Consider the following 27386-nt stretch of genomic DNA (forward strand, 5'->3'; position numbering starts at 1 on the left):
CGCTTGAAGATTCGGAAAGAGCAAATAATGCTATGTTTTGTTGTTGAGGAAGTTATTAACCAGTTTTTATGTTTTGATTTCGAGCTTGTAATGTTGTTATTTAAAAAATATTATTATCAATTGCACATATGTTAGTTTATATATATAATTTTATACAAGTGAAAACTATGAAACCAAATTGTAATTTTTTACTATTGCTACTATATTTTTTAATTTAGGAGGGTATGCGTATTGGACTTAATTTTGTACAAAAGTTTAGAAGAGGGACCAAATGAGAAAAGCAACCGAAAATATAATTGGGCCAAAGATAATATATGGGCTTCTTAGTTAAACCCTAAGCCCATTAGATGTCTCATTATATAAACTCGTTGCTCCGAAGATAGGGTTTCAGTCAGTCTGTTGTTATTCACTCGCCTTTCTTTTCTCTCAATCTAGGGCTAACAGCAACAATGGCGGAAAGAGGCGGAGACAGGGGTGGTTTCGGGCGAGGATTCGGCGGTCGTGGACGCGGAGGAGACAGGGGGGGCCGAGGACGCGGTCGGCGCCCTCGCCGTGAGGCAGAGGAGGAGAAGTGGGTGCCGTGCACCAAATTGGGGCGATTGGTTCGCGACGGGAAGATCAAATCCCTGGAGCAGATCTACCTCCACTCCCTGCCAATCAAGGAGTACCAAATCATCGACCTCCTGGTGGGGCCATCGTTAAAGGACGAGGTGATGAAAATCATGCCTGTGCAGAAGCAGACGCGCGCCGGGCAGAGGACCAGGTTCAAGGCCTTCGTGGTGGTCGGGGATAGCAACGGCCACGTCGGATTGGGAGTCAAATGCTCGAAGGAGGTGGCCACCGCCATCCGCGGCGCCATTATTTTGGCGAAGCTGTCTGTGATTCCGGTGAGGAGAGGATACTGGGGGAATAAGATCGGGAAGGTCCACACCGTGCCCTGCAAGGTCACCGGGAAGTGTGGCTCCGTGACTGTGAGAATGGTGCCTGCTCCCCGTGGATCTGGTATTGTGGCTGCGCGTGTGCCGAAGAAGGTGCTCCAATTCGCTGGAATTGATGACGTGTTTACTTCTTCCCGTGGATCCACCAAAACCCTTGGAAACTTTGTCAAGGTCTGTTCTCATTTCATTATCCTTATTTTCATTTTTAATACTAAAGGCCCAATTAAATTGAATATCCCTAATTTCACATTTAATACTACTAAACGCCCAATTCGAATTAACATTGTTATATATTTTATTTGTTGCTATGGTAATTTTGTGCTTTTAATAATGCATTGTACATATGTTTACATATATATGAAATTGATAATCCTGGTTCTGGTTCTGGTATACTTTTGAATTGATGCGTTATATTTGATGGAGTTTTAGCATTGTATTGATCAAATGAATTGGTATATTTAGGCAACTTTTGATTGTCTGCTGAAGACATATGGGTTCTTGACACCGGACTTCTGGAGGGAGACTAGATTCACCAAATCACCATTCCAAGAGTACACTGATCTTTTGGCTAAGCCCACAGCCAAGATTGTCCATGTTGTGGACGACGTTGAAGCTTGAGGATTAATAAGTTGCTGTTTTAATTTTGTTTTTTGATGGATTGTTGAATCTTCTTATCGTTTTAAATACTTTATCCATGGATTTTTTGCATTGCCTATTTCTTGGAATCTATTTAGTTTTAAATTATTCTATGCTTTGTTGTATGGAATCATGCGAGATTATTACTAGTATATTTCTTTTTTCATATTTATCATAAATGAGTTCTAGTCGAATAATGTGATTTTCAAGCTTTATGTAATGTTGAAATGATATGATCACCCCTAGTGTCCCGGTTGTGAGTTTGGCATTGCACCCATAAGAGTGTCCACTATAAGGCGGACACGCCCAATAGTCCCGCCCCAGTTTTTGTCCATAGCTCTAATTTTATTGTCCATAGCTCCAAAATTTTGTGTCCGCCACTATAGTGGACAACTCCAATAGCCCTCAAATTTTATAATCAACTTTCATTTTATAATATTTCAAGTAATTATTAATAAATTTATCGGGCTTTTAGTGGATTAGAAAAGGCTGACTATACGAATTAAAAATAAAAATACAAATAAAATACAAATTAAAATTAGAATTACACACTAAATTTAAATTAAAATTAAAATCACACACTACATTGAATCTAATACAAATCACTACCAAGTTTACACAATGCCACCACCTCCCCTACGTGCCCACACTTCTTCAATCAAATCGGCCTGCAGTGTGTTATGTGATGTGGTCCTGCGCATATCAGCGAAGCGTTGGATCAAATATTCATTGCTCCGTGGTACGCCCATCTGGATCGGCGCGGAGGCGACACCGTGACTTGTACTTGCACCCTCTTCCGGCGCCCATCGCTTTGCCGCAAATCCAGTTGTCTCTCCACAAATTGTTCATTTCCGACCCCAAATTGTAGTGAGAGAAATTTGTATAGATGTTGTGTTTTGAATGGTGTGAAAATAATGAATGGGGTGAGGTGTATTTATAGGTGAATTGAAGTGTAAAAAAATAAAATAAAATTCGCATGCAACCGCCGCGGCTTTATCTTCGTGCCACTATAGGCGCCGCGCCTATAGGCGCTGCTATAGCCCCCTCGCCGCGTCCTCGCCCCGCACCCGGCGATTTCGCGTCCGCCGCCTCTCCCCCCACCCGCCGCGTCCACCCCCGCGGCAGACACCCTTCCCACTATAAGCCGCCCCGCTCGCGGCTATAGCCGCGTCCATATTATAGTGGACGCTCTAAGGGTGTCCATTGTAAGGCGGACACCCAAATAGCCCCACTCCAGTTTTTGTCCATAGCCCCAGTTTTTTTGTCCACAGCCCCAAATTTTTGTTTCCGCCACTGTGATGGACACCAATAGCCCCAAAATTTTTATTTTAATGTTTCGAGCAATTATGAATAAATTTATCGGACTATATGTAATTTAGAAGAAAACGACTATACGTGAAAAAATTAAAATTAAAGTATAAATTTTCGTCGTATTAAAGTAAAGGAAAAATTATACAACAAAAATTTAATCTAGTGCAAATCACAAAGGTGTTCACAATGCGCTGCCAACAGGAAAAAAATATTGTTTCTTCGGTCCAATCGGTTGAGTGATGAAGAGTTGGAATGGTGTGAGGTTGAGTGATGAAGAGTTGGAATGGTGTGAAAATAATGAATGGAATGAGGTGTATTTATAGGTGAATTAAATTGAATTAAAATAAAAATAAAAAATTCGCCGCCTACCGCCGCGCCGGGCACCGCTCCACTATAGGAGCCCTGCCTATCCGCCGTGTCCTCCCCGGAGTTGCCGCATGCCCGTCCGCCGCCTACCGCGCCCACACTCCTCGTCCGCCCTCCACTATAACCGCCCCGAGATCGCCCTGGCGGGGGCTATAGCCGCGGCTATACCATAGTGGACACTCTAATGCCCGAGCCAGGATGAGCACCCATCCCGTAACCCCTCATGCCTGTGCGTGGACCACAATCCACCACCTAACTTAGCCCCTCCTAGCCACAGTGAGTGTATGGTGCCATCCGCTGGTATGCTCCAAGTGCTCGCGAGAGATGCAAAGTTTGGTGATAAATTTTAAATTTTCTATTTCTTTCAAACTAAAATAAAAATTCATATTTTGAACCTTTTGTATCTCTCTATTAACCACTGACATAGTCATATCCTGTGATCATTTACATTTCAGTGTCGACATTATTTTTTTGTCTTCATGGATTTCAAATTAAAGTTTTTTTCATTATTTTATCTGTCTTCATCTACTATTTCTAAAGAGTTTCTAATGTAATTTTATACCTGGTACACAAAAAGTATAGATTCATATAATAAGCGATTTCATCTTAGAAAATATCTCTTTCATCGTATCTTATTGAATGAAATCATTAAATTAAAATGCATACTCGTCCCTTTTGATCAAAGCTGGTGCAAATTTATTGAACTTTATGCCAATCTCGTTAATCCAATTTATTAAAGTCGGCAGCCATTTATCTCAATTTTGGGACCTCCGTTAAGCCACCCATATTGCAATTGTTAGTATATCATATTCAAAGAAAAAGGTAAATCGGTACCTTATTCAATTTTGGAGGGGTACATTTATCTCATCTTCAGGTAATATAGTAATCTTTCTGTTTTTTTTGTTAAAAGTTGAGTCAAATTCTTTTTAGGCTTAGTTAAATCATATTATTATTTTTTTTTGCAAAAACCGGTACATCTCTTTTCTCTTCTATCCCTATACTTTGTTCTATTTTGTAAGTATAGAACTCCATCCGTCTCTTCACCTTTTCCACATATTTTAAGAAATGTAATAGAAAGTGGGTTGAAAAAGTTAGTGACATATATGTCCTACATTTATAATAGTTATAACAAAATATGAGTGAGAATGAGTTAGTGGAATGTGGGTGTACTACCAAAAATGATAAAAGTGAAATGTGACAAAATTTTAAGGTAAAATGGAAATAAGTGACAAATTTTTAGGGACAGAGGGAGTATTACTTTATTTTCTTTCTATTTAACCCACTTAACACAACTTTCTTAAATCTCGTATCCTAAATAAATGTCTATACTACAGAAGGACGAAAGTAATACTCCATCCGTTCCATAGTAGTAGAGTCATTTTGGTACGCTCCATAGTAGTGGAGTCATTTCCTTTTTTTAGTAAAAGTCAACACATTTCTTCTCACTTACTTTTCTATATCTCTTACTTTCTTCTCTCTACTTTTTCCTCTCACGTTATTATCTTTATATTTAATACATTACACACTTTTTCTTAATCTCCGTGCCGAAAAGAAATGTCTCCACTACTATGAAACGGAGGGAGTAGTTATTTTTATACTACTTCAGGCCACAAAAAATAGATAAACTTATAAATGACACGAGTTTTAACACGTGTAATTGGTAAAGTAAGAGAGGGGGAGGGAAAATGTAGTGGAAGTAGTGTTAGTGGATCGTGGGGTCCACATTTACAATGATGTTTATGAAACTTTCCATTTTTAGAATTAGTCTAATTTTGGTGGACGTCCCAAAATGGTAAAACTTGTCTATTTTTTGTGGACGGAGGGAGTATATTTTTTTCAATTACTTTTTTCCCTTAAAATTTACTACTTTCTTAAAAAATATACTTTATCCATCCTATTGAAATAGGCTGAATTTCTTTTTTTTTCGTCCATCCCATTGAAATAGGCTAAATTTCTTTTTTTTTCGTTCATCCCAAAGAGAGTATATTATTACTATGAAAAGATATTTGATTGAAAATAAGTTTTTACCGTAATTCATAACTTATGTTTACTTATAAATTTAATTATTTCGTTGTTACATATACATATAGGATCATGTTAAAATAAGTGGATGAGATTAAAACTCACAAATTTCAATAAATAGTAGATAAAATATCAATAAAATGGTAAAATAGTCAATTTGTTATACCATAATAATTTTCATGATTTTTTATATCAACATAGTGTATTATGAGTATCAACACAATGACATGAGAATTTCAACATAAGTATCCAAAAATATCAACACAGTTTTATTGATATTGTACATGCATTATATTGAATTTTTTAAATGCATTTATTGGAACATATACAATTGAGATTTCGTTGGAATCCTTATGAAATTACCTTTAATTAGATATTTTTTTAAAAAATAATTTAAATTAAGAGAATTATGTAACTTTAAAGTTTTAAATGATTTTGAGGAAAGAGAAAGTGGTTAGTTTTTACTACCATATACAAAAATTCATTTGACAATATTAGCAATTGATCAAACTCAAAATCAAAATTTTTAATTATTCTATTTTATTTCTTAAAAAATAATTTAAAATTTAAACATAATAATCATAATCCATTTTGAAATAAAGGTAGTGATAAATATATATAATTGTACGTAAGCATTACGAAATAATTAAACTTTTTTCATGGACAAGATTTTTCTAAATCCTATTTTATTACCCCTCCCTCCTATTACATGAGAGTATCCGCATGGAAGTGGGCCCAGCCTACTTTTATTCATTTTTTTTATTCCCTGCTATGCTCTTTCTCAAGAGCACAACACCCACATCCATGCTCTTCCGTAAGTTTGGGAGCCACCGATCCCTCCCGATCCTTGTTCGGGTGTCCAACCTATCGCCAATCGGTGGCATCTTGCTCGTCCACCGGATAAGACCGATAGCCACCCGGAATTTGAGAACCTTGGGTTTGAGGAGGGGCTGAGAATTTCGTATCTGGGTGAGGGAATGGTGTTGGGTTGAACCATTCGATGTTCCATCCGCATGAGTCGGAGGAGTGATCGCCGAAGCCGAACATTTTTTTGCAAGAGTGAAAAGATTGAGAATTAATGAGATAATTTAGATGATAATTGTATAGTGTGGTGTGAAATTTTTTATGTGGAAATGATGGTATTTATAGATGAAAAATGTGAATTTTGGGGGGAAAAATGAAAAATAAAGTAAAAGTGAGGAGAAAACGGATATAATTTATTAGGAAGTGAGAAAATAATTTTTTTATTTAAAAATGATTTTTTAAATTAAATTCAAATTTTAAAAAAAATAGAAATACCAATAGGAGGCTGTCACGTCGACCTGCTCAGCGGTACGGACGTGCTCTTATTATCGAGCAGCGTCGTGCCGTCGGCACGAGCACAGCTGCGGAGGCACGGACATCGTCCGCCCCATCGAGCAGCGATGGGGATGCTCTCGTTACAGCAAATAAGGGAAACTAGCCTTGAAATTGAAGCAGAAAACAAGTGAATCAGACACAAGTACCGGTAACAATGAATTTTATAAATCAACTATTGCTTTGATTTGTTTAATCTCTCCAAAACACAAAAATATGGAGTAGTATTAATACTTTATTTCTCCAATGTTTTTATATTTTAGGTAAATGATAATTATGAAATTTTAGCGTAGAGACGAGTATAGAATGTGGGTCTGTTTTTTCGTATGTTAAATTTGTTTTTGTCCGTTCCAGAATAAAACTCCCATAGATTTTGAGTTAAGGTTTATGCAGCGTGGTTTCTGGGTTTTCTTTCGAGCTGGTTTGGACAATTTTGACTGCATGGATACTGAAATCTAACTAAAAGAATCTCTTGCTTTTGGGGGTTCTCTTATTTCTCCAGGTGAGTGTGTATAAGCGTTTGTTTTGCACTTCGATTTCAAAATTTTCCGCATTTTATTTGATTCTCACCGGCTTATGATATTGGGGGAGCCTGAAAAATTGAATCTTTATTGCACTTCTTTAACCGATATATTGCTGAATCTGATGGGCTCTGCAAATTCCTTTTTCTTGAATAGATTGAGTGATGCATTTCATGCATAGCTGGGGATTTATAGCTTCGTTTGCTTCTGTGAATAAGGATACCTGTTGGCGTTAATTTGGGGTAGTTTTCATTTTAGATTGTCTGTATAGGAAGAGGGGAAAAGGAAGTTTAATGGTAGCTCAAAAAATGGGATCTCATGGGGGTGGCAGTAATAACACTGGGTTGAGCCAAGCCCAAACCCAGACCCAAATTCAGAGTCATGACCCGAACCCGTTGGCTCGACAGGGATCAATGTATAGCCTCACTCTTGATGAGGTGCAGAACCATTTGGGTGACTTGGGAAAGCCCCTTAGTAGTATGAATCTTGATGAGCTTCTCAAGACTTTGTGGACTGCTGAGGCTAATAATCAGGCTGGTGAAGGAGGTGTTGATGGCGGGCCTAACGTGCAGCTTCCGGGCCAATCTGCGCCTGGGTTGTCGTTGAATCAGCAATCGAATCTCATGCTGTCAATGGATCTCAGCAAGAAGACTGTGGATGAAGTGTGGCAGGACATCCAGCAGGGGCAGAAAAGGAGCAGTCTTGATAGGAAAACCACGCTTGGGGAGATGACATTGGAGGATTTCTTGGTGAAGGCGGGGGTGGTCTCTGAGTCTGCTGGAGGGAATAAGGTTTTAGGCTCTGTTGGTGATGGTGGTGGGGCTGATCTTACGGGGTTGCCTCAGCAGACCCAGTGGATGAATTATCAGATGTCTTCGATGCATCCTCAGCAGCAGCAGCAGGGCATGCTGCCTGCTTTCATGCCTAGTCATCCAGTCCAACAGCCTATTACTCTTGGTGGAAATCCTATCATAGATGCTGGTTACCCCGATGCTCAAATGACTATGTGTTCATCCCCTCTTTTGGGTACTTTATCAGACACACAGACACCTGGGCGTAAAAGGGTTGCTCCTGATGATATAGCTGAGAAAAGCGTTGAGAGGCGACAAAAGAGGATGATCAAAAATAGGGAATCTGCGGCCAGATCACGAGCAAGAAAACAGGTCTATTTTCCTAACATTTGGTTGGTGGATATTAATTTGTTTTCATTATTTACTGTTAGATTGTTTTATTGTTTTGGTCTGCAGGCTTACACTCATGAACTGGAGAACAAGGTTTCCCGTTTGGAAGAGGAGAATGAAAGACTCAAGAGACTGCAGGTGTGTGCTATGTAATTATTTTTGTGCCCAAGTTTTGGTGTAACTATTTTCAACCGCATTGCATTTTGCTATATCTAAAGATCTACATTGCTATTCAACTTGGAGCAATTTTGGCATTCCACTTGTGATTTTCTGTACCTTAATAGAAAAATGTGGAGTTTGGGTGCTACTGGTTTAGTATTTTGGGTTGTATCCATCATTCTTAGTTTGTGAGTGCATCGACATTCTCAAACTCATCAATTTATACCTCTCAATGTGCTCACCCAACAAGGCGTAGCTGGATAACTATGAATATGCAGCATGATTATATGTTCATCTATGTTTGTGTTTCCTGTTTGACTACTCCACATAAGCTAATTTATGCAACACCTATGTGATTAGCAGCATCTGCATTTGTTGTTAATCACTAAGGTGGTGTTCGGTTTCATAGATAAATTAGTAGCAAGGTATAATCTTGGATTGAGTTGTGAGATTATTTTAGTTGGAGGGAGTTAGCTATGACTAATTATTCCATGATTATCCATCTAGGATTGAGTTATGGGATTGAATCTCATGAACCAAACACTTACAATCTTGCAAACCGACACCCCTAAGGTTATTAAAGATTAAACAGTGTAAGATCAAATTTCTGAAACAGATTATCTCAAAGGAAGTTTCAGATGTAAAGAATGCCTGGGTTTATGTATATTATGTGGTGATTACACATAATTACATGAAATAATTATTTACAGGTCTATCCATGAGCAGTGAGTTAGTGCAGATTAGTTACCACCTTTTATTAATTTACATTGGTAAAGGCATGAACTCTGCTGAAATGAAACACTACTCCTTTTTCCCTCAAATACTGCTGAAAATCTGCTAAGTTTAAAAAATTGTCAATGAAGTATGAACTAGTCCAATTTTTTGCATCTTACATATTCCAATCCATTCACCATCATTGCTTGCTGGTTATACCACCCTTTGGATGGTGGCATTCATCTTGATTCAAAGCCCATTGAAATACTCATTAAGAACCATTAAGCCATCTGATCATAATGTACATAATCGAACATAAAGCATAATATAGGCTCTTAAGGAATCTCTTTCTGTTTTGCTCAAATAATCACAAACAATACTATCTATCTCTATTGGCATACATCTATTTTAAGAGTTCTCCTCTGGATGTATTCATGAGTATCTGTTGGTTTTGACTCCTAAACTAAACCCGACGTTTTGGATCGCAAGAAACCTTTTATTTTGTAGGTACACGTGACTTTACTATAATTATTTGCAAAGTAAAAGCAATAACAGTGCCTGCAAGAGCATAGAAATAGGACTAGTTTACTTTAATTCTTCCAATTTTCTCAGCTTATCCTTTCCTTTTTGCTTTTTTTTTTTGTTCTAATTTTGCTTACATTATTGATGAATTTTATCCATTCCGCACTTGTGTGGTGTTGCAGGAAGTGGAGAAGGCGTTGCCGAGCATACCACCACCGGAGCCAAAATACCAGCTGCGTAGAACGAGCTCAGCTCTGGTGTGAGGATTGTGTAATAATTATAACATAGTCAATGTTGTTAGTTGTTTGGAGTTGAAGTAGTTGGAGGGATGAGTCGCGGGGTAGATTAGCAGTTGTGAGTTTCCCTCATCTAACATCCTTGGGCTGGCTGTCTCGTGCCCCATTGAACCTTCATGTCTCATGTACATTTTTAGTCTTAAAAAACTTTGCCAACTTTGTTAACTCTCGTAGTTTATAACATCATGAATTTTTATCTACAATTATCGTCACACGTCTCTTGATTGCAAGGATTTTTGCACCTTTTCAACTTTTTTTTAGTACCAAAATGCTCTTTCGACTCTTAAAAAGAGCTATTTTTGTCAAATTTATTTTTAGTCCATCCCACTCTTCTTTATTTTTCAGATTAAATAATCTTTATTCTATGATCGTCTTTCATTTTCATTTCTCTCATCTACTTCTCTCTCAATACTATGAATCCATTTGTTACTGACTTATTATATACTCTCTCGTACCCATAAAAAAAAAGAGACATTTTCCTTTTTCCATATGTTCCATAAAAAGAGTCTAATTCCATTTATAAAATATTCTCTTCAATTCATTACCCATATATATCAATTTATTTATAATACCATTAAAATCCACTAAAATCCCATTATCGACTAATATTATTTTAACTATATTTTTCATCTTCTCTCTTACTTTACGAATTATGTATTAATTCTTGTGTTATTCTAATTGTCCTTATTTTTATTGGACGAAAGGAGTACTGCGTAGTTGTTTTTTGACAACTCCTGCACAATGGAAATGATAATCTAATAAATAATGTATATGTATTTTTTTAAAATTATTTAATCCTAATAAAAGAGAGATGACATACTAAAATTTGAGCTACATCATCAACCAACCTCACAACTCTCCCATTCTCTCACAGCCCTCCCAAAAGCCCTTCAATTTAATTTATTTTAATTGTTGGTATTTATCAAATATAAAAAAAATGAAGTACCATTAGTTGAATATAGAGTTCAAATAAAATATAAAATAAATTGAAAAATTCGGGCCGGCTCCCGCTCGGCGCGCAATAGGCGCCGAGTGAGCGCCGTCCGATTGTCGTCCTCAGCCATGCCCTTCCTGTCGGCGCCCGCGTTAAACCATCCCACGGCTTAAGTCGTGCATTAGGCGTCACGGCAGTGGGACGGCTCCGTGCTATGAATGCTCTCAAGAGGGTGAAGGGCATGTATAGCTATATTTTTAAAAGACAGGGACCATAAATGACATTCAAGCAAAGTTAATTGACTTAAAATGAATTCTTTCAAAATATTAGGTCATTCTATTGCTGCTCTTCAGTTGTCATTTGGTTGGGCTCATGGCTTCGGAAAAGGAGGCTGCTCTTGCTGCCGCTCCCTCTGATTCTCCCACCATGTCCGCCTCTATCCACCCATCCTCCTCCCTCTCTCTCATGTCTGTATTTGAACTAATTTTTCTTCATTTTTCACAACCTGCAGATTCGACAAGATCATCAACAAGCAAATTCCGGCCAACATCGTCTATGAGGATGAACAGGTTTTTTCTATTGCTTGACTTCTTTTTCTTCTCTCCGGAACTATAAGAATCAATTTTTGAAATCGGGAATTTGATATGCCATCAGATTAAGTGAGATATTGTAAATTTGAGAGGCTAATTGCTTATGATGGATGCTAAATTCGAATTTAGCCTTTAAATTATAGCTGCTTAATTTAAAGGAAATTTCACTTGGTTGATCTAGAATTGGGTGACTTGTTTTGCTTAGCTTTTAAAACTTAATCATGCCGATGTATTAGCTACCTATATTTTCTAGATTATGTTGGTTTTGTTATGAACGGATCTTTTTATATTGTATCTCAATTACATGAGTATTTTATTTGCTTTGTTGTAGTGAACAAGTTGTACTGGTTTGAAACTGGTGTTTTCCCTTGGCAGGTTCTGGCTTTCAGGGACATAGCTCCACAAGCCCCTACTCACATCCTCATTATCCCTAAACTGAGGGATGGACTGATCGGAATATCCACGGTACATATTCCACTCCTCGTTTGCTCCATTTCTATATTCAGGCTGCTGCATTACTTGATTTACCACTCCCTTATCTGATCTCATCACGATATGTTTTGTTTCGTCTTGTCATTTGAAGCATAGAGTTTCTTGAACACGGGATGCAAATGTTGCTAAGCTTTTCCCAAATTTTTTCAGAGCATACAAAACTTAGTATGGTCTTAAATTACAACTTGTACCAAGCTATAAAGAGATAATGCCAGTGTGTTAGTTGACCTAGTGTGCTAATGAGTCCACCGTGATGCGTCCTTTAAATTTATATTCATTTACCTATAATAAAGAGATAACATCTCAAGCTTATAGTTCAATATTCAGCATATCTTGTAAGACTGGTTTTTGTGGTGGTCGAATCTCCCCTCAACGAAAGATGAGGTAGGTAGGTGTAAGCTAGGTCTTGTGGGTAGGGCCGAATTTGGGCAAAACTAGAAAGCTAGGTTCTGTGGTTAGGGCCTTTTAAAAGACTATGCACTCTTGACATCTGTGTGAAAACGTGCGAAACTTGAACAATAATCTAATTTTATTCTTGTAGGCTGAGGAGAGGCATTGTGAGATTCTTGGCCGCCTTCTATACACAGCAAAGCTCGTGGCAAAACAGGAAGGCCTGAAGGATGGCTTCAGAATTGTGATTAACGACGGACCTAATGGATGTTAGTACCATCCTCTCTCTACCTCTTGCATTTGCATTCGAACAATTTTGAGCTAGTTTGTTCATATAATCCTTCAAATACGGGATCATATGTAATATCAATCTAATTTATTGAATGCCCCATGGGTTGTATTGCGCAGGTCAATCGGTGTATCACCTGCACATTCATCTTCTTGGCGGACGACAAATGAACTGGCCGCCGGGCTAAGCTGGACGCAAGAACAACGAGATTGGTATAATCATCTCCAATTTCAATCCTTGGCTGCACTTTTGTCTCAACTGTGGGAACATAAATAAGTTTATTAAGGTGGCTGCTTCTTACAATGAAGTAGATAAAAACCTTGGTACTTTCCTAAAGATATTTGTGGTTTTTACTAGTGTCGATCCTATGACGTTCAAGTATTATGATGTGATCGGATATACTCCTACCTATGGAGAACACAGCTGAGAGGAAGTCCCTGCCAAATTAATTTTTCTTTTATATTTATTAATTTTGTTAAAATTGGCCAAAATATCTTTAGCCTCCTTAATTAAGCTGGCACCTATCAACGCCAAAATACTAAAATGAGGAATAGAAAGTAAAATAAGTTTACATAAAACGTATCTTGCATAAATATGGTTTCAAGTCAAATTAAGGTATTGTTGGTTGGCCTTAAAATTTCTAAATTTTACGCTAATTTTGGTATCTATTACGAATTTAAAAATGGTCTTAAACATCATAAAATTTTGAAAGTATGCAATTTGTCCAACCTAACTTATTAATTTTTGTTTTAGATTTTGATCTTATGATTCAAGCTATGAAATCTATTGTGCTTAGTATGAATTATACAAGAAATAATGTTGTTGCAATGCCCTAATTCTTGAATTATGTCTAACATGATAAAAATATGCCTTGTAGATATATTGGGTTTGAAAAATGACCCACCGTGTAAAATTGACATCAATCTTAGGATCTATTTGGTAGTTTAGGGTTCCGTGGAATAATATACTTTTAATATCACTTTTAGAGTTTATAGAAAATACCAGAATTCGTTCAAAGTTTATGATTTTTAAAACCAATATCCAAGTATTGTAGTACTATTACTTTTAAAATATAATATTTAATATATTATTGATATTTTTTGCTATGTGATATATTTTTTTAATGTGTAGATATCCATTTTGATAGTAAGTAATATGCTTAATGAAGTCTTAACCAATAACTTTTTTCCGCGTGCACCTATACTATACATGTGATGAGTGATGTGGATAATATGTGATGTAACATAGCCAGGGGCGGAGGGAGGGTGGGGCCAGGGGGGCCCATGGTCCCCCCACTAATTCTTAAAAAACTTAGGGGTATTTTAGTAATTTCACAATAATTATAATTTATAATAAATATAATATTAGAGATAGGTTTCAGCAAAATATATATGAATCGTGCCTCTTAATTTAGCGTATTCATTCTGCCGTTCCAATCCAAGTCTGAATTTAGCGTATTCATTCTGTCGTTCCAAGTCTGAAATCTGGTAAACTAGAACTAGGTATATTCAAAACTCAAATATAATTCAATTAATTTTTCTACATAGGTTGTTTTTTTGTTTGGCTGCAATAATAATTCAAAGGGGGAGAAAGAAGATAGCTTATGTAATTCAATGGCTACGGACTACGGTGGTTCTGTAGTTGGAATTTTATAACTCCAATTCTTTATTTGATGTGTGTGTTAATAGTTTTGCATACAGAAAATATTAAATATTTTGAACTTAATCAGTGTTGACTATTTTTGTAGGTATATGGATCGTTATTTCAAGAAACTTTCTTCCGTTGATTCTTCATCAGTTGAACCTTCATTTCTTCAACCTCAAGAATTATCGAATGAAGATAAAAGTAAGGTTGATTTAGAGAATCTTCCAAGTGATCCAGGAGAACGACCTGATATAATGAGTTATCCACCAAATTTAATAGAACAACTTCGCAGAGCTTACTTACTTAAAGGTCCGTGTCAACCACGTAATCATGATTTTCGTCCTATAGTAGATGGAAATCGAAAACGTAAATTTGTCTCACATTAGTTTGATGAATTTAAGGATTGGTTGGAATATAGTGTTACAAAGGAAGCAGCTTTTTGTTTATATTGCTATCTTTTTTCAAGACTCCACGGAAATGGACAAGATGCTTTTGTATCAGGGGGATTTACGGTCTGGCGCAAGAAAGAAAGATTAAGAGATCATGTTGGAAACCATAAAAGTGCTCATAACAGGTGCAGATTAGCATGTGAGGATTTGATGAATCAAGCCCAACACATTGAGGTCTCTTTGGCAAAACAGTCAACACAGTCTAAGCTTGACTACCGCCTGCGATTAAATGCAACGATTATTTCTCTTCGTTATCTTATAATGCAAGGATTGCCTTTCCGCGGTCATGATAAGTCAGAAGAATCATTAAATCAAGGTAATTTTCTTGAGTTCTTGAAAGTTATTTCTTCTTGCAATGAAGAGATAGCTAGTGTTGTGCTAAAAAATGCTCCAGACAATCTCAAACTTACATCACCAGATATTAAGAGAGATATTATAAATGCATTTGCTGTTGAGACAACGAAAGCTATTGTACATGATATGAGAAGTGAATTTTGGACCCCCATTATGAAATCTCTGGCTCCGCCACTGAACATAGCTATTAATAGAAGATCTTCTGTGAAATGTTACGATTTTTCCTAACGTCCACATTGAGGTGATAAGGACATTGGTAATATTGTACCCCTTGAATCCCAAGTTATGATATAACTCTGTAACGTTAGTAATATTCCTATCAAATTAAGCATAACATCAGAACTCTAGTAACCATATATATGAAATTATACCACAATCAATTATTTTCATTTTTAATTATAAAAAATTACATCATGTATAAGTAATAAAGTTGAATTAATTAAATAATGAAAATTATATAATCAAAATTTTAATTGTACTCCTTCCGTGCCGCAATAAGCAAGATAATTCTTTTAAACATGAGATTTAAGAAAATGATGTTTAGAGAGTTAGTGGAAAGAAAATAAATTATTAGAGAGAATAAAGTAGATGAGTAAAGAGAAAAGAAAATAGGAGAAAGTAAATGCATTATATTTTGCCAAAAAAAAGAAATAACCCACTTTAGGTGGGGCGTCCTAAAAAGAATACATGTCGCTTATGGTGGGACGAATGGAGTAATATGTTGGTCCATGCAAAATGAAGAAGAAGAATGAAGAAGAATCACAACTCGAGACGACTCAGCCATCTGCAGAGGAGAAGCCATTGGTCGCGGCGAACTAAAGGTAAATGATGGAACTTTGCTTGTTGTTTTAGAGTAGTTTATGTTGTACACTATCAAGAGATGGATCTCTTACTATTTGCTTGTTTAGGATTATATTCTAGGTAGAAACGTGATCACGATGATGGCTCCAAGCGTGACGACAGACTTTTCGTCCATCACGGCTACCCCAATGGCGAAGCCGAGCCCTTGGGTGCACATGACACTGTAGAGAAGCACGAAGAGGCCTGAGAAGAAGGATCCAACAGTGTGCTTGAGGCCCGCCATGGTGTAAGTCACGATATAGAAGATGGTGGGGAGGATTAGATCTATGGGATGAGAGGCAGTACATGCACGATGCTTGCTCTTTCGTGAGCATCATGCGCTCTTGAGTGCATGTGAAGACGGCCTGGAACATGGGGTAGAACCCCTAAAGCTCAGAATAGAAGAATAGGAGCCCCACTTGTATACACATTATCAATCACAAAAAGAAAGGGTTAATTAGTATACAATAGTAGTAATTAGTATTTTCAAACTAACTCAAAAACCTGGTCTTGCAAGTGGTCGATGTTGGATTGCCACCAAAGGAGTCCACGGACAAGGGCAGCAACCAAGACCTCCACAATCCTCTCTTTGACCCCCCCTCTCACCAGGATTGAGCCATCCATGGATTTGACCAACGCCTATCATCGGCTGGAAGAACACCACTATCATCAACGTTGGCTGATAGCTCTGACCACATAGTGGCAGTTGGTCTTCATTGGTATCTCCCATTGCCACTCCTACAAGATATGCAACAAACTCACCACTAACTAACTCAATCACTACACAAGAAAAACAAAAAAATCATACCATTTGCTAGATCCAGCAAGAAATCAGTCGGGTTCATGGCAACCCATGGGGCAAACCCCACACTGGAAAAGTAGTCCAACACATGGGCTCATTTGCCGAAGTACATCGGATTCCCATTCGAGAGCAAAAGTATCTTGTATAGAAGAGCCTGCTCGAGGGCTGGTGAATAGTCATCACCACTGTGGAAACCATCCTTTAAGCGGTGGTTTAGTCTAATCTCGAGGTTGGGTCATCCAGGAACAATAAGCTCGGATTGATGAGCATCTCCTCTCGATGCTCACCCATTTCCTCTCGCCCCCGTATACCCCCCTTTCGAGTTGTCCACCGATGATGCTATTCTGGCACCTCAACAGCGCAAGCTGCACAACCACAACCTCAGTTTGCCGAACTTTGTTCGCCTTCATCAGAGTAGCGAAAGAGGACCGTGTAGACTAGTGTCTCTATTACAGTCAAGTGAGGGTAGAGCACGTCGTCATGGGTGACGAAGCCGATCTTGCGTTTCATCGCATTCGAGAAGGGCTGTCCGTTGAAGGTGATGGTACCGGAGAGATGGCATTCGAGGGCTATAAGCAGGGTGGTCTTGTCGTTGCTCGACGGCCCCATCATCGCCAGCGTCTCTCCGGGTCGCACGCTACCGGAGACTCAATATGTGAAAGAGATATGCTTTTTTTATTCTCTTAGACCTTAGATTTTAGTGTATAGATGCAATAGTTTGTGATTATTTAATTAATTAATTTATAGGATATAATTATGTTTTAAATTAAGTGATGCAGTTTTTGCATAGACGCCGAAATGGGCCAAAAACATTTTGTGTTAGAATGACTTGAAATTCGCACGGTATTTGCAAATCGAGCCGAGAAGTCATTCTGGCATACCATAAACATAAGGTTAAATCCTAATAATTGAATAATTTATGCGTATTTAATTCGCATTGCGTCTGTGAAAAATGACTTGAAATTCGCACGGTACCATAGGTATAAGGTTAAACCCTAGTATTTGAATATTTGAATAACACACGAGATGGGTGGAGCTCAATATCTTTTCCCTCACAACTACTTCTCTCCCCCTTTCTTCTTCTAAAAGACGTATCATGCATGACATCCGGAAGCAATGGGCGGTCGTGGCGACATTTGCAAGGATATTGGGTTCGGCGTCGGCTAAGCCCCCGCTGGAGCGGCAGTTTGGCGAAAGCTAAGTCCGTCCTTGGTGGTAATACACCTAATCAAAATTCAGATGTAAATAATATTCATCGTTACTTAGAAATTAATATGCCCACATGAGATTTATTAATACATGTGTTTTCAGAAATGACAAATATGCTGCCACATGAGATTAATTAATTCATGATAGTTTTAGCCATGACTGAAAATAATCACTGTGAAAAATTCAATTGTTAAAGTTCGTGATTTATCTGACCATCTTTAAAAGTAGTGGGAAATACTAAATTTTGACAATAGTTCATGATTTTTCAACTAATAACCCTAAAATATACAGTAATATGAAATATATTATTCATATATTTTGCTATATATATGTCCATTTGATATAATATATTTTTATTATAATAATTTGACAGTAAAAATATGCTTAATGAAGTCTTAATGTGTGGATAATATGTGATGTAACATAGATAGTAATAGAAGATCTTGCGTGAAATGTTACGATTCTTCACATTGATGTGATAAGGGCATTGGTAATTAATCTGCACCCCTTATAATATAAATCTGACAAGTTGTTATTTCCTATTAGATATCAAATTATATGTCACGTTATTATTCCCTCAAATAAAGCTTAACATCAGAATCTAGCTAGTAACCAACTAACCACATACTCCATCACACAATCTATTTTTTTTTCATTATAAAAAATGACACTATTTATAAGTAATGAAAGTTAAATTAATTTAAAACTGAAAATTATATAATTAAAATTTTAATGGGACGAAGGGCGACCATGCGTTTGTTCTTCATGAAGAGAAGCGTCTCAACTTGCAACTTCTGAAAATTGAGGCAACGCACCTCGATACTTCTCTCAAAGTTGTTATAATTTGTTAGTTTTCTATTAGGATTCTAAACCGAAGCAAAGACTAATTAAGGAATAAAAGAACATAATACTTGCATTTTATTTCATTGTTCGTAAAAAAAATATAAGAATTTCCCCCTTGCCATTTCTTTGAAGGGTGAAATTTGTAAATTGTTTGCTCTGGTTAAACCCTACAAAATTGCTTCAACTCAAAACAAATAAGATAACAAAGGCAACCCAAAAAAGTTTGTACATATAACTTAGGTAGAAATATTAAACTCAATCACGATATACTTAAGTAGTGGAAGCAAAATCTTGAATAAAATTTTCATCAAAAACTCGAACATGCATTGTTGATTTGGAAAATTTGAAAAGGAAACAAGAAATGGTATTGGGACAAGCAATCGCCAAAGCGTTGTTGAAACTCGAACATCTCAACTAGTGAAATTTTCAGTCATGGGGTCATAACTTGTCGTCTCGTCTCGATAATTAACAATGAAAAATTAATCAAGATTACCAAGAGGGTACAAGACCCCATCCAAGAGTTTTATTGTCGGAAAGTACAAGCACCTTGTAGCAGGCCCGGCCCGCACCTCCTTATCATTTTCTCAAACTCTCAGACCATACATAATTTGATCTCATTTGGCTGCCCCTAAATTTACCTACCAATAAACTCAGACCTGATTGAAACGTTCTTTTCATTGCTTTTATTGTCTCAGCATTATTTTTCTTCATTTTTGTCATATGCTATCTTTAGTTCTTTATTTTGACAACAAGTTGTGGTCTTTACTATCAACTCGGATAGAGGAAATGAAAGTTGCTCCACTCTCGTTCGAAATATTTGGGGTATGTGTGGCAAAATGGGTCGTATATCGTGAGGCTGATTCAGTTGTTAATTTACTCCCTCCATCCCTGAAAAATAGACAACATTTGAAACGGCATGAATTTTAATACACAATTGGTAAAGTAAGACAGAGACAGAAAGAAAAAATGATTGAAATATTGTTAGTAGGTATGAGACCCACCTCATTAGAGAAAAAAAAGTTCTTTAAATAGCATTGGTCTATTTTCACGGGACATTCCAAAATGAAATATGTGGTCTATTTTTAAGTGATGGAGGGAGTATTTGACAAGCTGATCGTCAGGCCATGATACTTGGTTGTATTTGCGTAAGAAGCCACCGGTTGGGCGTGGGGTACGAAACTTGTTATTGAGCGACTGCATAGGAACTGCATATGTTCGAGATGGATTAATGGTAGGAGTATTTTCTTGCCCTCTCTTGTAGGAGTAACGAGTAATTTTTTTTTCTTTATCGATATCTTATGTAGCAATTGGCATCTAAAGATAAAAATCCTTTTGTAGCACTTCTTTTAATTTCCCCATACTTCTCCACATAAGCAAATTTATGTTAACAGCATCTCCAGTAAGACTGGACGTCAAATAGCCCTCACATAGCCTTCACACTGCCACATCATCAACACTATAATTCTCCTGCCACATCAGCTTGCCACATCAACTGGACATCAAATAGCCCTCACATAGCCTTCACACTACCTATCCACATCACTAATAACAATTATATAATTTAATTTACACTCGTATCAACATACGGAATTTAATTTACGAGACAAATACGGAAAATTCGAATAATAATATTAAAACTTAAAAAGTACATTAATTTAAAAAAAAATACAATAATTTAAAAAAAAGTACAAAAATTAAAAAGTACATTAATTTAAAAAAGTAAAACAAAATCACTCCTCGCCGCCGTCCTCTCGTCGCCCAGCTCTTCTTCACCGTCGTCGCCGCTGCCTCCGTCGCCACCTACGCCGCGGCTATTCCCGCCGGTGTCCCTCCTCATCGCCTCCAATTCTTCACGCTGGCTCTGGAGCAATACACGAAGAAAATCCTTCACCTCGGGGTCCACCGCCGCTTGGAAGTCGGCTAAGGTCTTCACCATTTGAGCGCGCGTTTGTTGGCGCGCGAAGAATTTGAGCTCCTCGGTAGACCTGCCGAGGGGGATGTCGAATGGACCCCCTGGGAACTCGGGGTGCCCCCCCTCGCAACCTGTTGCGCCCGCTTTTGGCCAACCGGGTGAGGTCGGCGACCGAACGAACGAGGAGTCGGGACCTCCTGGGCCGTCTCGGGGAGGTCTGTCGAACCACCGCTGCTGCCGCTATAATCTCCGGTATAGTTCAGTTTCTGCCACTTCGGCCAGCCAGCGTCAACGCCTGCCTAGAATTTCTCCGACTCGTTGAGCACAACGTAGCAGTTCCAGTAGGTGAACTCATAGTACTTCTTCTGCGGATCGGGGTAGGCTCTCTCCGCAATCCTCCTGCAGTCTTCCTCTGTTTGGCCACTGGTCTGCATGCGGAGGGCGTTGGCGTACAAACCCGAAAATCGAGAGACGCCAGACCTGATTCGGTCCCAGCACTTCCGGACCTCCTCCCCGGTGCACGGTCTCCCTTCAGGGCAAAATGCCCTGTAGGCTGCGGCTATCTTGGCCCACAAGTTGACGATCCTCTGGTTGTTCGAAACGAGAGGATCGTCGCAGACACTCACCCACGCCTTGGCAACCGCAACGTTCTCCGCGTCCGTCCACTTCCTCCGGCCCCGGATTTCGGCCTCCGGCTGCGACGACTCGCCGACCTTCTTGGCCTTGCCCTTCTTCTTACCCCGCCCTACTCCCTGGCTTTGAATGAGAGTTTTCGGAACCTCGTTCATATCAAAACCCAAGTCCGCTAAGGAGAAGGTCTCCGTATACTGTGCATCCGTTGGGGTCGATGTGTGTGAAGAACCGGTGGAAAAATCAAAAGTCGGCCGATAGGCGTTGTCCCCCCCGTGCGTCCCCTGCGCTGGGGGAATCATCTGCTGCGCCGGTGGAATCATCTGCTGCGCCGGTGGCTGCATCCCGGGTGCCCACCCCGGCATCATCTGCATAGGGGGCTGCATGCCGGGTGCCCACCCCGGCATCATCTGCTGCCACGGGTACATGTTGTAGTACCCGGTCATCGGAGGCCAACCACCTCCCCCAGGAGCCGGGGAAGTATGGGACCCTACCCCGGGAGTCGGGGGCGTCTGAGACCCTACACCGGGAGGCGGGGGAGTCTGAGACCATCCCCCGGGAGTCACTGGAGTACCTTCGTAGTTGTTCTCCATTGCTCGTTATTGATCTTGAACAGAAAGTAAGGTAGAGAGAATACTCGTTAAAACAAGTGGTGCGAATGAAAATGACGTTCAAAGCGCGTATATATAGTGTTTTCAAAAGAAAAAAAAATAAAAAATAAAATCTGACGCCGGTTTGACGCCGATCCGGGACCCACAATGGCGTCGTGAGGATCGGCGTCGGAACCGGCGTCATCGCGCGAATCGGCATGGCCACGCCGATTTCGCCGACGCCGGTTCCAATGGTTCGGCGTCAGAACCGGCGTCGGCGAAAAATCGGCGTCGCGATTTTGACGCCGGCATTGGAGATGCTCTAACAAATTCCATATAAATGAGTTGTACAACAACAAATAGACATTGCTTCCGTTGGTCCAATTTATGCAGTTATATAATGTTAAAAAGTAAGGATAGTTTGTTGGCGTCCAAATCAAATATAGGTCACACACACCATCCATCACATGAAATTTGCATATAACATGTCCCCCGTTCATAACAAACACAGCTTTCTTATAATTAATAATCTCCATATTTGTTTTTTCACTTTAAAACTCACCCCAACAATTAATCTAATTCCTTTGATTTCTACCCAATTGTAATGCAATGTATACGTGCATGAAGTTGAGTTTAAATTTCTTTAAGTAACTTGTTTTCTTCAAAGCAAAATTTATAAAGTTCAGTTTAAATTATACTTCCTAGGTGCCCTAAAATAGTGACTTTTGAGACGACATGAGTTTCACTGCGAGATGGTAGGTAATATAGGAGAGAGAAAAAAAATAGTGGATTAATGTTAGTAGATAGTAAGGCACACATCAAGATTGTAACGTGTTGTAATAAAGGTTAAAAAAAATAAAAGTAAATTACTTTTAGTAGACAAACAAAAATGCAAAACTAGACTACTTTTTGGCAAAATGAGTGTGAATTGCAATGCCTTTTGTGCACCCTAACTTAGCACATATCCCATTAAGATCATGTTGCCAGAATTATAATCACAAAACATGTTGAGTTAATTTTGAAATGAAATCATTGTGGAAAATTCCAAATAAGACAGACTTTAGCAAGCATCGTTTACCAGCATCATGAACACTCACCAATCACTGAGCACTTACCGATAACCTAGTAGAGCATTTGTCTACATCACTGAGCCCAACAAATCCGAGTAAGAGAAATGGGAAAAGTTAAGACATTTACCAAGTGCACACGTACAATGCCTTGTTTAAAAAATTAATTATACCAAGCAACGCCTTGCTCAGTACAAGTCATAGTCGGTGGGCACATACCAAACAAATTGTAGTGTCCTCGGTAGGCTTTGGCGCTAAATAATTACGGAGCAACTCGTGCTAAGTAATGTTTCGGTCGACATACCGAGCACACAGTACTTGATGTTTTATTTATATTTATCTAATGTACTCCAATTGAAAAAGAAATTAACAGAGGGACAGAGTTTGAAACATGTGAGGCGCATGCATTTATGTGAGAATGTGTCGTTTGATAAAGGCCATTCGTTCTTGCTAGACAGCCCAACAGCAATGAGAACAGTGAGTTTCCCTTATCATATCAACAGGATTTGATTTGAGGGACCCAACATGAATTACATAGGAATCAAATATTGTATTTATATTGCATTGCATATACCAAAGAAAGATTCGCTTGAAATGTTTGGTTGAAAATATGAAAAGATTGATTCATTTCAAAAAGAATATAAAATGATGAGAAAGGACAAAACTAAACATGTAATTCCCACAAAATCATTGGAAAGTAAGTAAAAAAGAAAAATACTTATTGGAGAGTAGTTTTGGGCAAGAAATAAATCCAAATGTTAGAACCAGCGACCAAAATGTTGGGCAAATTGGGCCACTTGTTACTTTTTGGGCAAGCAATTTGTCGTCATCATCCCCTATAAATAAGAGCCAAAACATAGCTAATTAAATCACTTCACTTCAAGTAATTGAATTGTAGCAATGGAAGTGACGAAAGAGGTGAGCAGAGAAGAGAAATGGTCACTCAAGGGCATGTCCGCGGTTGTGACGGGTGGAACTAGAGGCATCGGGTAAGTTTTCTCGAAAAATAGTCTTGTTTTTCCATTCTGAGCTTCGCCTTATGTTGTGTTATGTTTTGAATTGAAGACGGGCGATAGTGGAAGAGCTAGCGGGATTCGGTGCAAGAATCCACACATGTTCAAGAAACAAGAAGGAGCTAGATGAAAGAGTTCAACAATGGAAAGCCAAAGGGTATCAAGTGAGTGGCTCGGTTTGTGATCTAACTTCAAGAACACAAAGACAAGAACTAATGCAAACCGTGGCTTCACTCTTCGATGGCAAGCTCAACATTCTTGTAAGTCATTTCAATTAATTGTATTGCAAATTTGCAATTGATTGATTGCATTAATTGAATAGATCAACAATGCTGCAATAAGCATAATGAAAAGAGCAATGGAGCATGATGAGGAAGACTTTTGGCAAATAATAGGAACAAATTTGGAGTCACCCTATCATCTCTCCCAAATGGCACACCCTCTGCTTAAAGCTTCCGGCAGGGGCAATATCGTCTTTATCTCCTCCGTCGCCGGCACAACTGCGCTTCCCGCGCTCGCTGTCTATTCCGCTTCCAAAGGCAACACCTCTTTCTTTACTTATTTAATTTAATTTATATTAATAATTAGCCTCACATTAATTCAATAATATGTCATTAACATTGTGCAGGTGCCATAAATCAATTGACAAAGAATTTGGCTTATGAGTGGGCAAAAGACAACATTAGAGTTAACACAGTGGCGCCATGGGCAGTCAACACCACTATTGTCAAACCTGTACCACTTCTATCCCTTCTTATTTTCAAGTTACATTTAATTTTTCAAACTTAATAACAATGAAAATATATTAAAATAGTCGATTGGCAGCATTAATCATCAAGCCAATCAACATCTCAATTGGTTGCTTGATGATAAATAACAAGGACTTTAAATTTTCTCTTATGGGACATAGGTGTGACAATGTGATTTCTTTTCTTTTTATAGAATTTATCCATTTCAACTTTCAAAGTGATGACTTTCTTTGAAAAGTTCACTAGTTCACCACCACACATCCAAAAATGGGACCCCAAGTTTTTATCTTATGTGCTTAAATATCGCAAAGTGTCTAACAACTTTATTGCATCAAATCAAACAAGTTTCAATCTGAATTAGCTGTTATTTTTGTGTTGTGTACAGGAAGATATAGACGTGTGCATACAAAGTATGTTTGGGCCGCTGATGGCCCGAACTCCGATCCGGCCCATAGCCGAACCGGACGAGATATCGCCTTTGACGGCATTCCTCTGCCTTCCGGCGGCTTCTTATATTACCGGCCAAGTTATTTATGTTGATGGTGGCTTCACTTCTAGTGCTTGAGCTATTGGTAGTATTATTATTATTATTTTTCCCCTACCTAAATGTGTTGTTTAGTAAAATGTGTTATTTGTATCAACCCTAGAGGCTGCACCAACCGCAATTGGAACAGCTAATAGTTATTCATGATTTTTTTAAATCATGATTTTATTTTAAAAACAATATCATTTTCTTGATTGTATTTTGACATTATTGTCTATCTTCATAATCACAAAGAGTGGTGTCCAGTTTATTTGACGAGTCAAGATTAAATGGATATGGATGTAAATTTAAATTTAGCGAAGTAATTTTTGTAATTAAATAATTATATTTAAATTAAAATATAGTGTGTAATATAATATAAGATGACATCAATCAATCATCCTTCTTATTACCCTAACCTCCATAAATGTCCCCTTTGATATGGGCCAACATTGTGATTGATTGGTTAGGGCTCTGTCCAACAGAAAATGGGGCCCTTTATGAGATTATGGGGCCCATTGTTTAATGGGTTGGGCCCATAATGGTCGCCGACCTAATGGATTGGCCCATAGGGTGTTCAGATAGAGTTCACTCATTTTGATGGCACATAATAGTAGAACTGTAGAACTATAATCCAATTCCTTGGTTCAAAATGATTCTGGTAGAATTTTGTTTTTCATTACTGGTTTATCTTTCACACTATTACATGTACGGAATTGGAGCGGGCACGTACTTGTAAAATTTGAACAAAAGTTAAACCTTAGTTAAATGATGGTAGTAATTATTACTATGAAATTTGAAGTTCATAATCTTATATCTCAATATCATATTTTCTACGTCCATAAATGGGTTATGTGATCATTTTCAGTACTTCATTCGTACTCACTTATGTGTCCCAGTTTATCATTTTAATCCGTCCCTTATTAATTATCTGTCCCACTTCAATTTTATTATTTTTGGTAGTGAACTTTGTATTACCCTAACTCATTATCACTCACATTTTATTATAAAACTAATATATAAAAGTAGGATTCATATTATATTAACTTTTTCAACTCATTTTCTATTACGTTTCTTAAAATTTGTGTCGATTCAAAATGAGACAAATATTAGGGGACGGAGGGAGTATTGATTTGTAAGTCAATTCGGCGACAATCAACTTCCGTCCGTCATTTATATCCTTTGTATTGTACTGCATTCGTCCCTATAAGAGCATTAGCAATGGGGCGCCCTAAGGGACGCCCTAAAGCCCGCCCTATGCACCGCCACGTCAGCATTTTATCCTCCTACCCTTCCACATGCAGTGGGGCGCCCTATAAGCCGCTCTAAAGACCGCCCTAAGCATTTTCTTTATTTGGATATTTAAATAACTACAAAAATTAAAAAAAAAACCTTCATTTCATTTAAAATTAATACAGTACAATACGAATTAAAAAAAATACGCATTCTTCAACCATGTCGTTCATTAGCTGAGCATGGTCTTGTTAGTTGCGCATTGAGGCTTGTCTAGACAGAACCTCATTGAAGCCCGTCGGTAATCCTCGAGCGTGGGGCGCGGTCGCCGTGCTGGAGCTAGATCCACCTTCATCATCGGCCCAATCGGTGACGCTTCCACCTTCGTGTTCGACTATCATGTTGTGCAAGATTATGCACGCATACATGACATCGGCGATGACTTCCTTGAACCAGAGACGCGCCGACCCTTTCACTATTGCCCACCGTGATTGGAGCACACCAAATGCCCGCTCCACATCCTTCCGCGCCGCCTCCTGCTTTTGCGCAAATAAAACTCTTTTCTCATCCATTGGGCAGCTGATTGTCTTCAGAAAAATAGGCCAACTTGGGTATATGCCATCGGCCAAGTAGTACCCCGTGTGATATTGGCGCCTGTTGGCAGTGAACTCGATAGCCGGGCCGTTGCCATTGCATTGCTCGGTGAAGAGGGTGGATGAGTTGAGGACGTTGATATCGTTGTTCGACCCCACTACACCGAAGTAAGCATGCCAGATCCAGAGCCGATGGTCAGCGACGGCTTCGAGGATCA

The 27386-nt window shown here is 38.5% G+C and overlaps 4 protein-coding genes and 1 pseudogene across 9 annotated transcripts; 4 read left to right on the forward strand and 1 right to left on the reverse strand.

Moving 5' to 3' along the window:
• The first annotated feature begins 378 nt into the window (after positions 1-378).
• On the forward strand, positions 379-1682 carry LOC121797376 (40S ribosomal protein S2-4-like). Its single transcript, XM_042196130.1, has 2 exons — positions 379-1109; positions 1401-1682. Exons 1-2 carry the CDS (start codon positions 450-452, stop codon positions 1554-1556), a joined length of 816 nt encoding a protein of 271 aa, XP_042052064.1. The 5' UTR covers positions 379-449; the 3' UTR covers positions 1557-1682.
• A 4987-nt stretch (positions 1683-6669) lies between these two features.
• Positions 6670-10222, forward strand: LOC121795783 (ABSCISIC ACID-INSENSITIVE 5-like protein 2). Of its 6 annotated transcripts, none has more exons than XM_042194389.1 (5): positions 6670-6780; positions 7023-7131; positions 7307-8313; positions 8398-8469; positions 9909-10222. In XM_042194389.1, exons 3-5 carry the CDS (start codon positions 7444-7446, stop codon positions 9987-9989), a joined length of 1023 nt encoding a protein of 340 aa, XP_042050323.1. In that variant the 5' UTR covers positions 6670-6780; positions 7023-7131; positions 7307-7443; the 3' UTR covers positions 9990-10222. The 6 variants fall into 6 exon arrangements, with proteins under 6 accessions (XP_042050323.1, XP_042050324.1, XP_042050326.1 ...); XM_042194386.1 differs by having other exon boundaries at positions 6687-6892; positions 6984-7131; XM_042194387.1 differs by having other exon boundaries at positions 6754-6780; positions 6984-7131.
• Positions 10223-11258: 1036 nt separating this feature from the next.
• Positions 11259-13073, forward strand: LOC121793573 (adenylylsulfatase HINT1-like). The gene is made up of 5 exons (XM_042191604.1): positions 11259-11384; positions 11468-11525; positions 11922-12011; positions 12580-12697; positions 12837-13073. The coding sequence occupies exons 1-5, from the start codon at positions 11329-11331 to the stop codon at positions 12902-12904; spliced, it is 390 nt and encodes a 129-aa protein (XP_042047538.1). The 5' UTR covers positions 11259-11328; the 3' UTR covers positions 12905-13073.
• A 3001-nt stretch (positions 13074-16074) lies between these two features.
• On the reverse strand, positions 16075-19569 carry LOC121796913 (annotated as a pseudogene).
• Positions 19570-23926: 4357 nt separating this feature from the next.
• LOC121795786 (tropinone reductase 1-like) lies at positions 23927-25562 on the forward strand. The gene is made up of 5 exons (XM_042194395.1): positions 23927-24046; positions 24123-24330; positions 24393-24609; positions 24699-24805; positions 25205-25562. Exons 1-5 carry the CDS (start codon positions 23958-23960, stop codon positions 25382-25384), a joined length of 801 nt encoding a protein of 266 aa, XP_042050329.1. The 5' UTR covers positions 23927-23957; the 3' UTR covers positions 25385-25562.
• Positions 25563-27386: the final 1824 nt, after the last annotated feature.

This window comes from Salvia splendens, chromosome 3 (genome assembly GCF_004379255.2).
Source record: "Salvia splendens isolate huo1 chromosome 3, SspV2, whole genome shotgun sequence".
NCBI classification, from domain to species: Eukaryota; Viridiplantae; Streptophyta; class Magnoliopsida; order Lamiales; family Lamiaceae; genus Salvia; species Salvia splendens.

Bases quoted from the DNA above. Each gene is read 5' to 3' on its own strand.
- LOC121797376 (XM_042196130.1), top strand. From the start codon at position 450: ATGGCGGAAAGAGGCGGAGACAGGGGTGGTTTCGGGCGAGGATTCGGC. The intron at 1,110-1,400 runs GTCTGTTCTCAT...TGGTATATTTAG, and splicing joins CCCTTGGAAACTTTGTCAAG to GCAACTTTTGATTGTCTGCT.
- LOC121795783 (XM_042194389.1), top strand. From the start codon at position 7,444: ATGGTAGCTCAAAAAATGGGATCTCATGGGGGTGGCAGTAATAACACT. The intron at 8,314-8,397 runs GTCTATTTTCCT...TTTGGTCTGCAG, and splicing joins GATCACGAGCAAGAAAACAG to GCTTACACTCATGAACTGGA. The intron at 8,470-9,908 runs GTGTGTGCTATG...GTGGTGTTGCAG, and splicing joins AAAGACTCAAGAGACTGCAG to GAAGTGGAGAAGGCGTTGCC.
- LOC121793573 (XM_042191604.1), top strand. From the start codon at position 11,329: ATGGCTTCGGAAAAGGAGGCTGCTCTTGCTGCCGCTCCCTCTGATTCT. The intron at 11,526-11,921 runs GTTTTTTCTATT...TTCCCTTGGCAG, and splicing joins TCGTCTATGAGGATGAACAG to GTTCTGGCTTTCAGGGACAT. The intron at 12,012-12,579 runs GTACATATTCCA...TTATTCTTGTAG, and splicing joins GACTGATCGGAATATCCACG to GCTGAGGAGAGGCATTGTGA.
- LOC121795786 (XM_042194395.1), top strand. From the start codon at position 23,958: ATGGAAGTGACGAAAGAGGTGAGCAGAGAAGAGAAATGGTCACTCAAG. The intron at 24,047-24,122 runs GTAAGTTTTCTC...TTTGAATTGAAG, and splicing joins GGTGGAACTAGAGGCATCGG to ACGGGCGATAGTGGAAGAGC. The intron at 24,610-24,698 runs GCAACACCTCTT...AACATTGTGCAG, and splicing joins TGTCTATTCCGCTTCCAAAG to GTGCCATAAATCAATTGACA.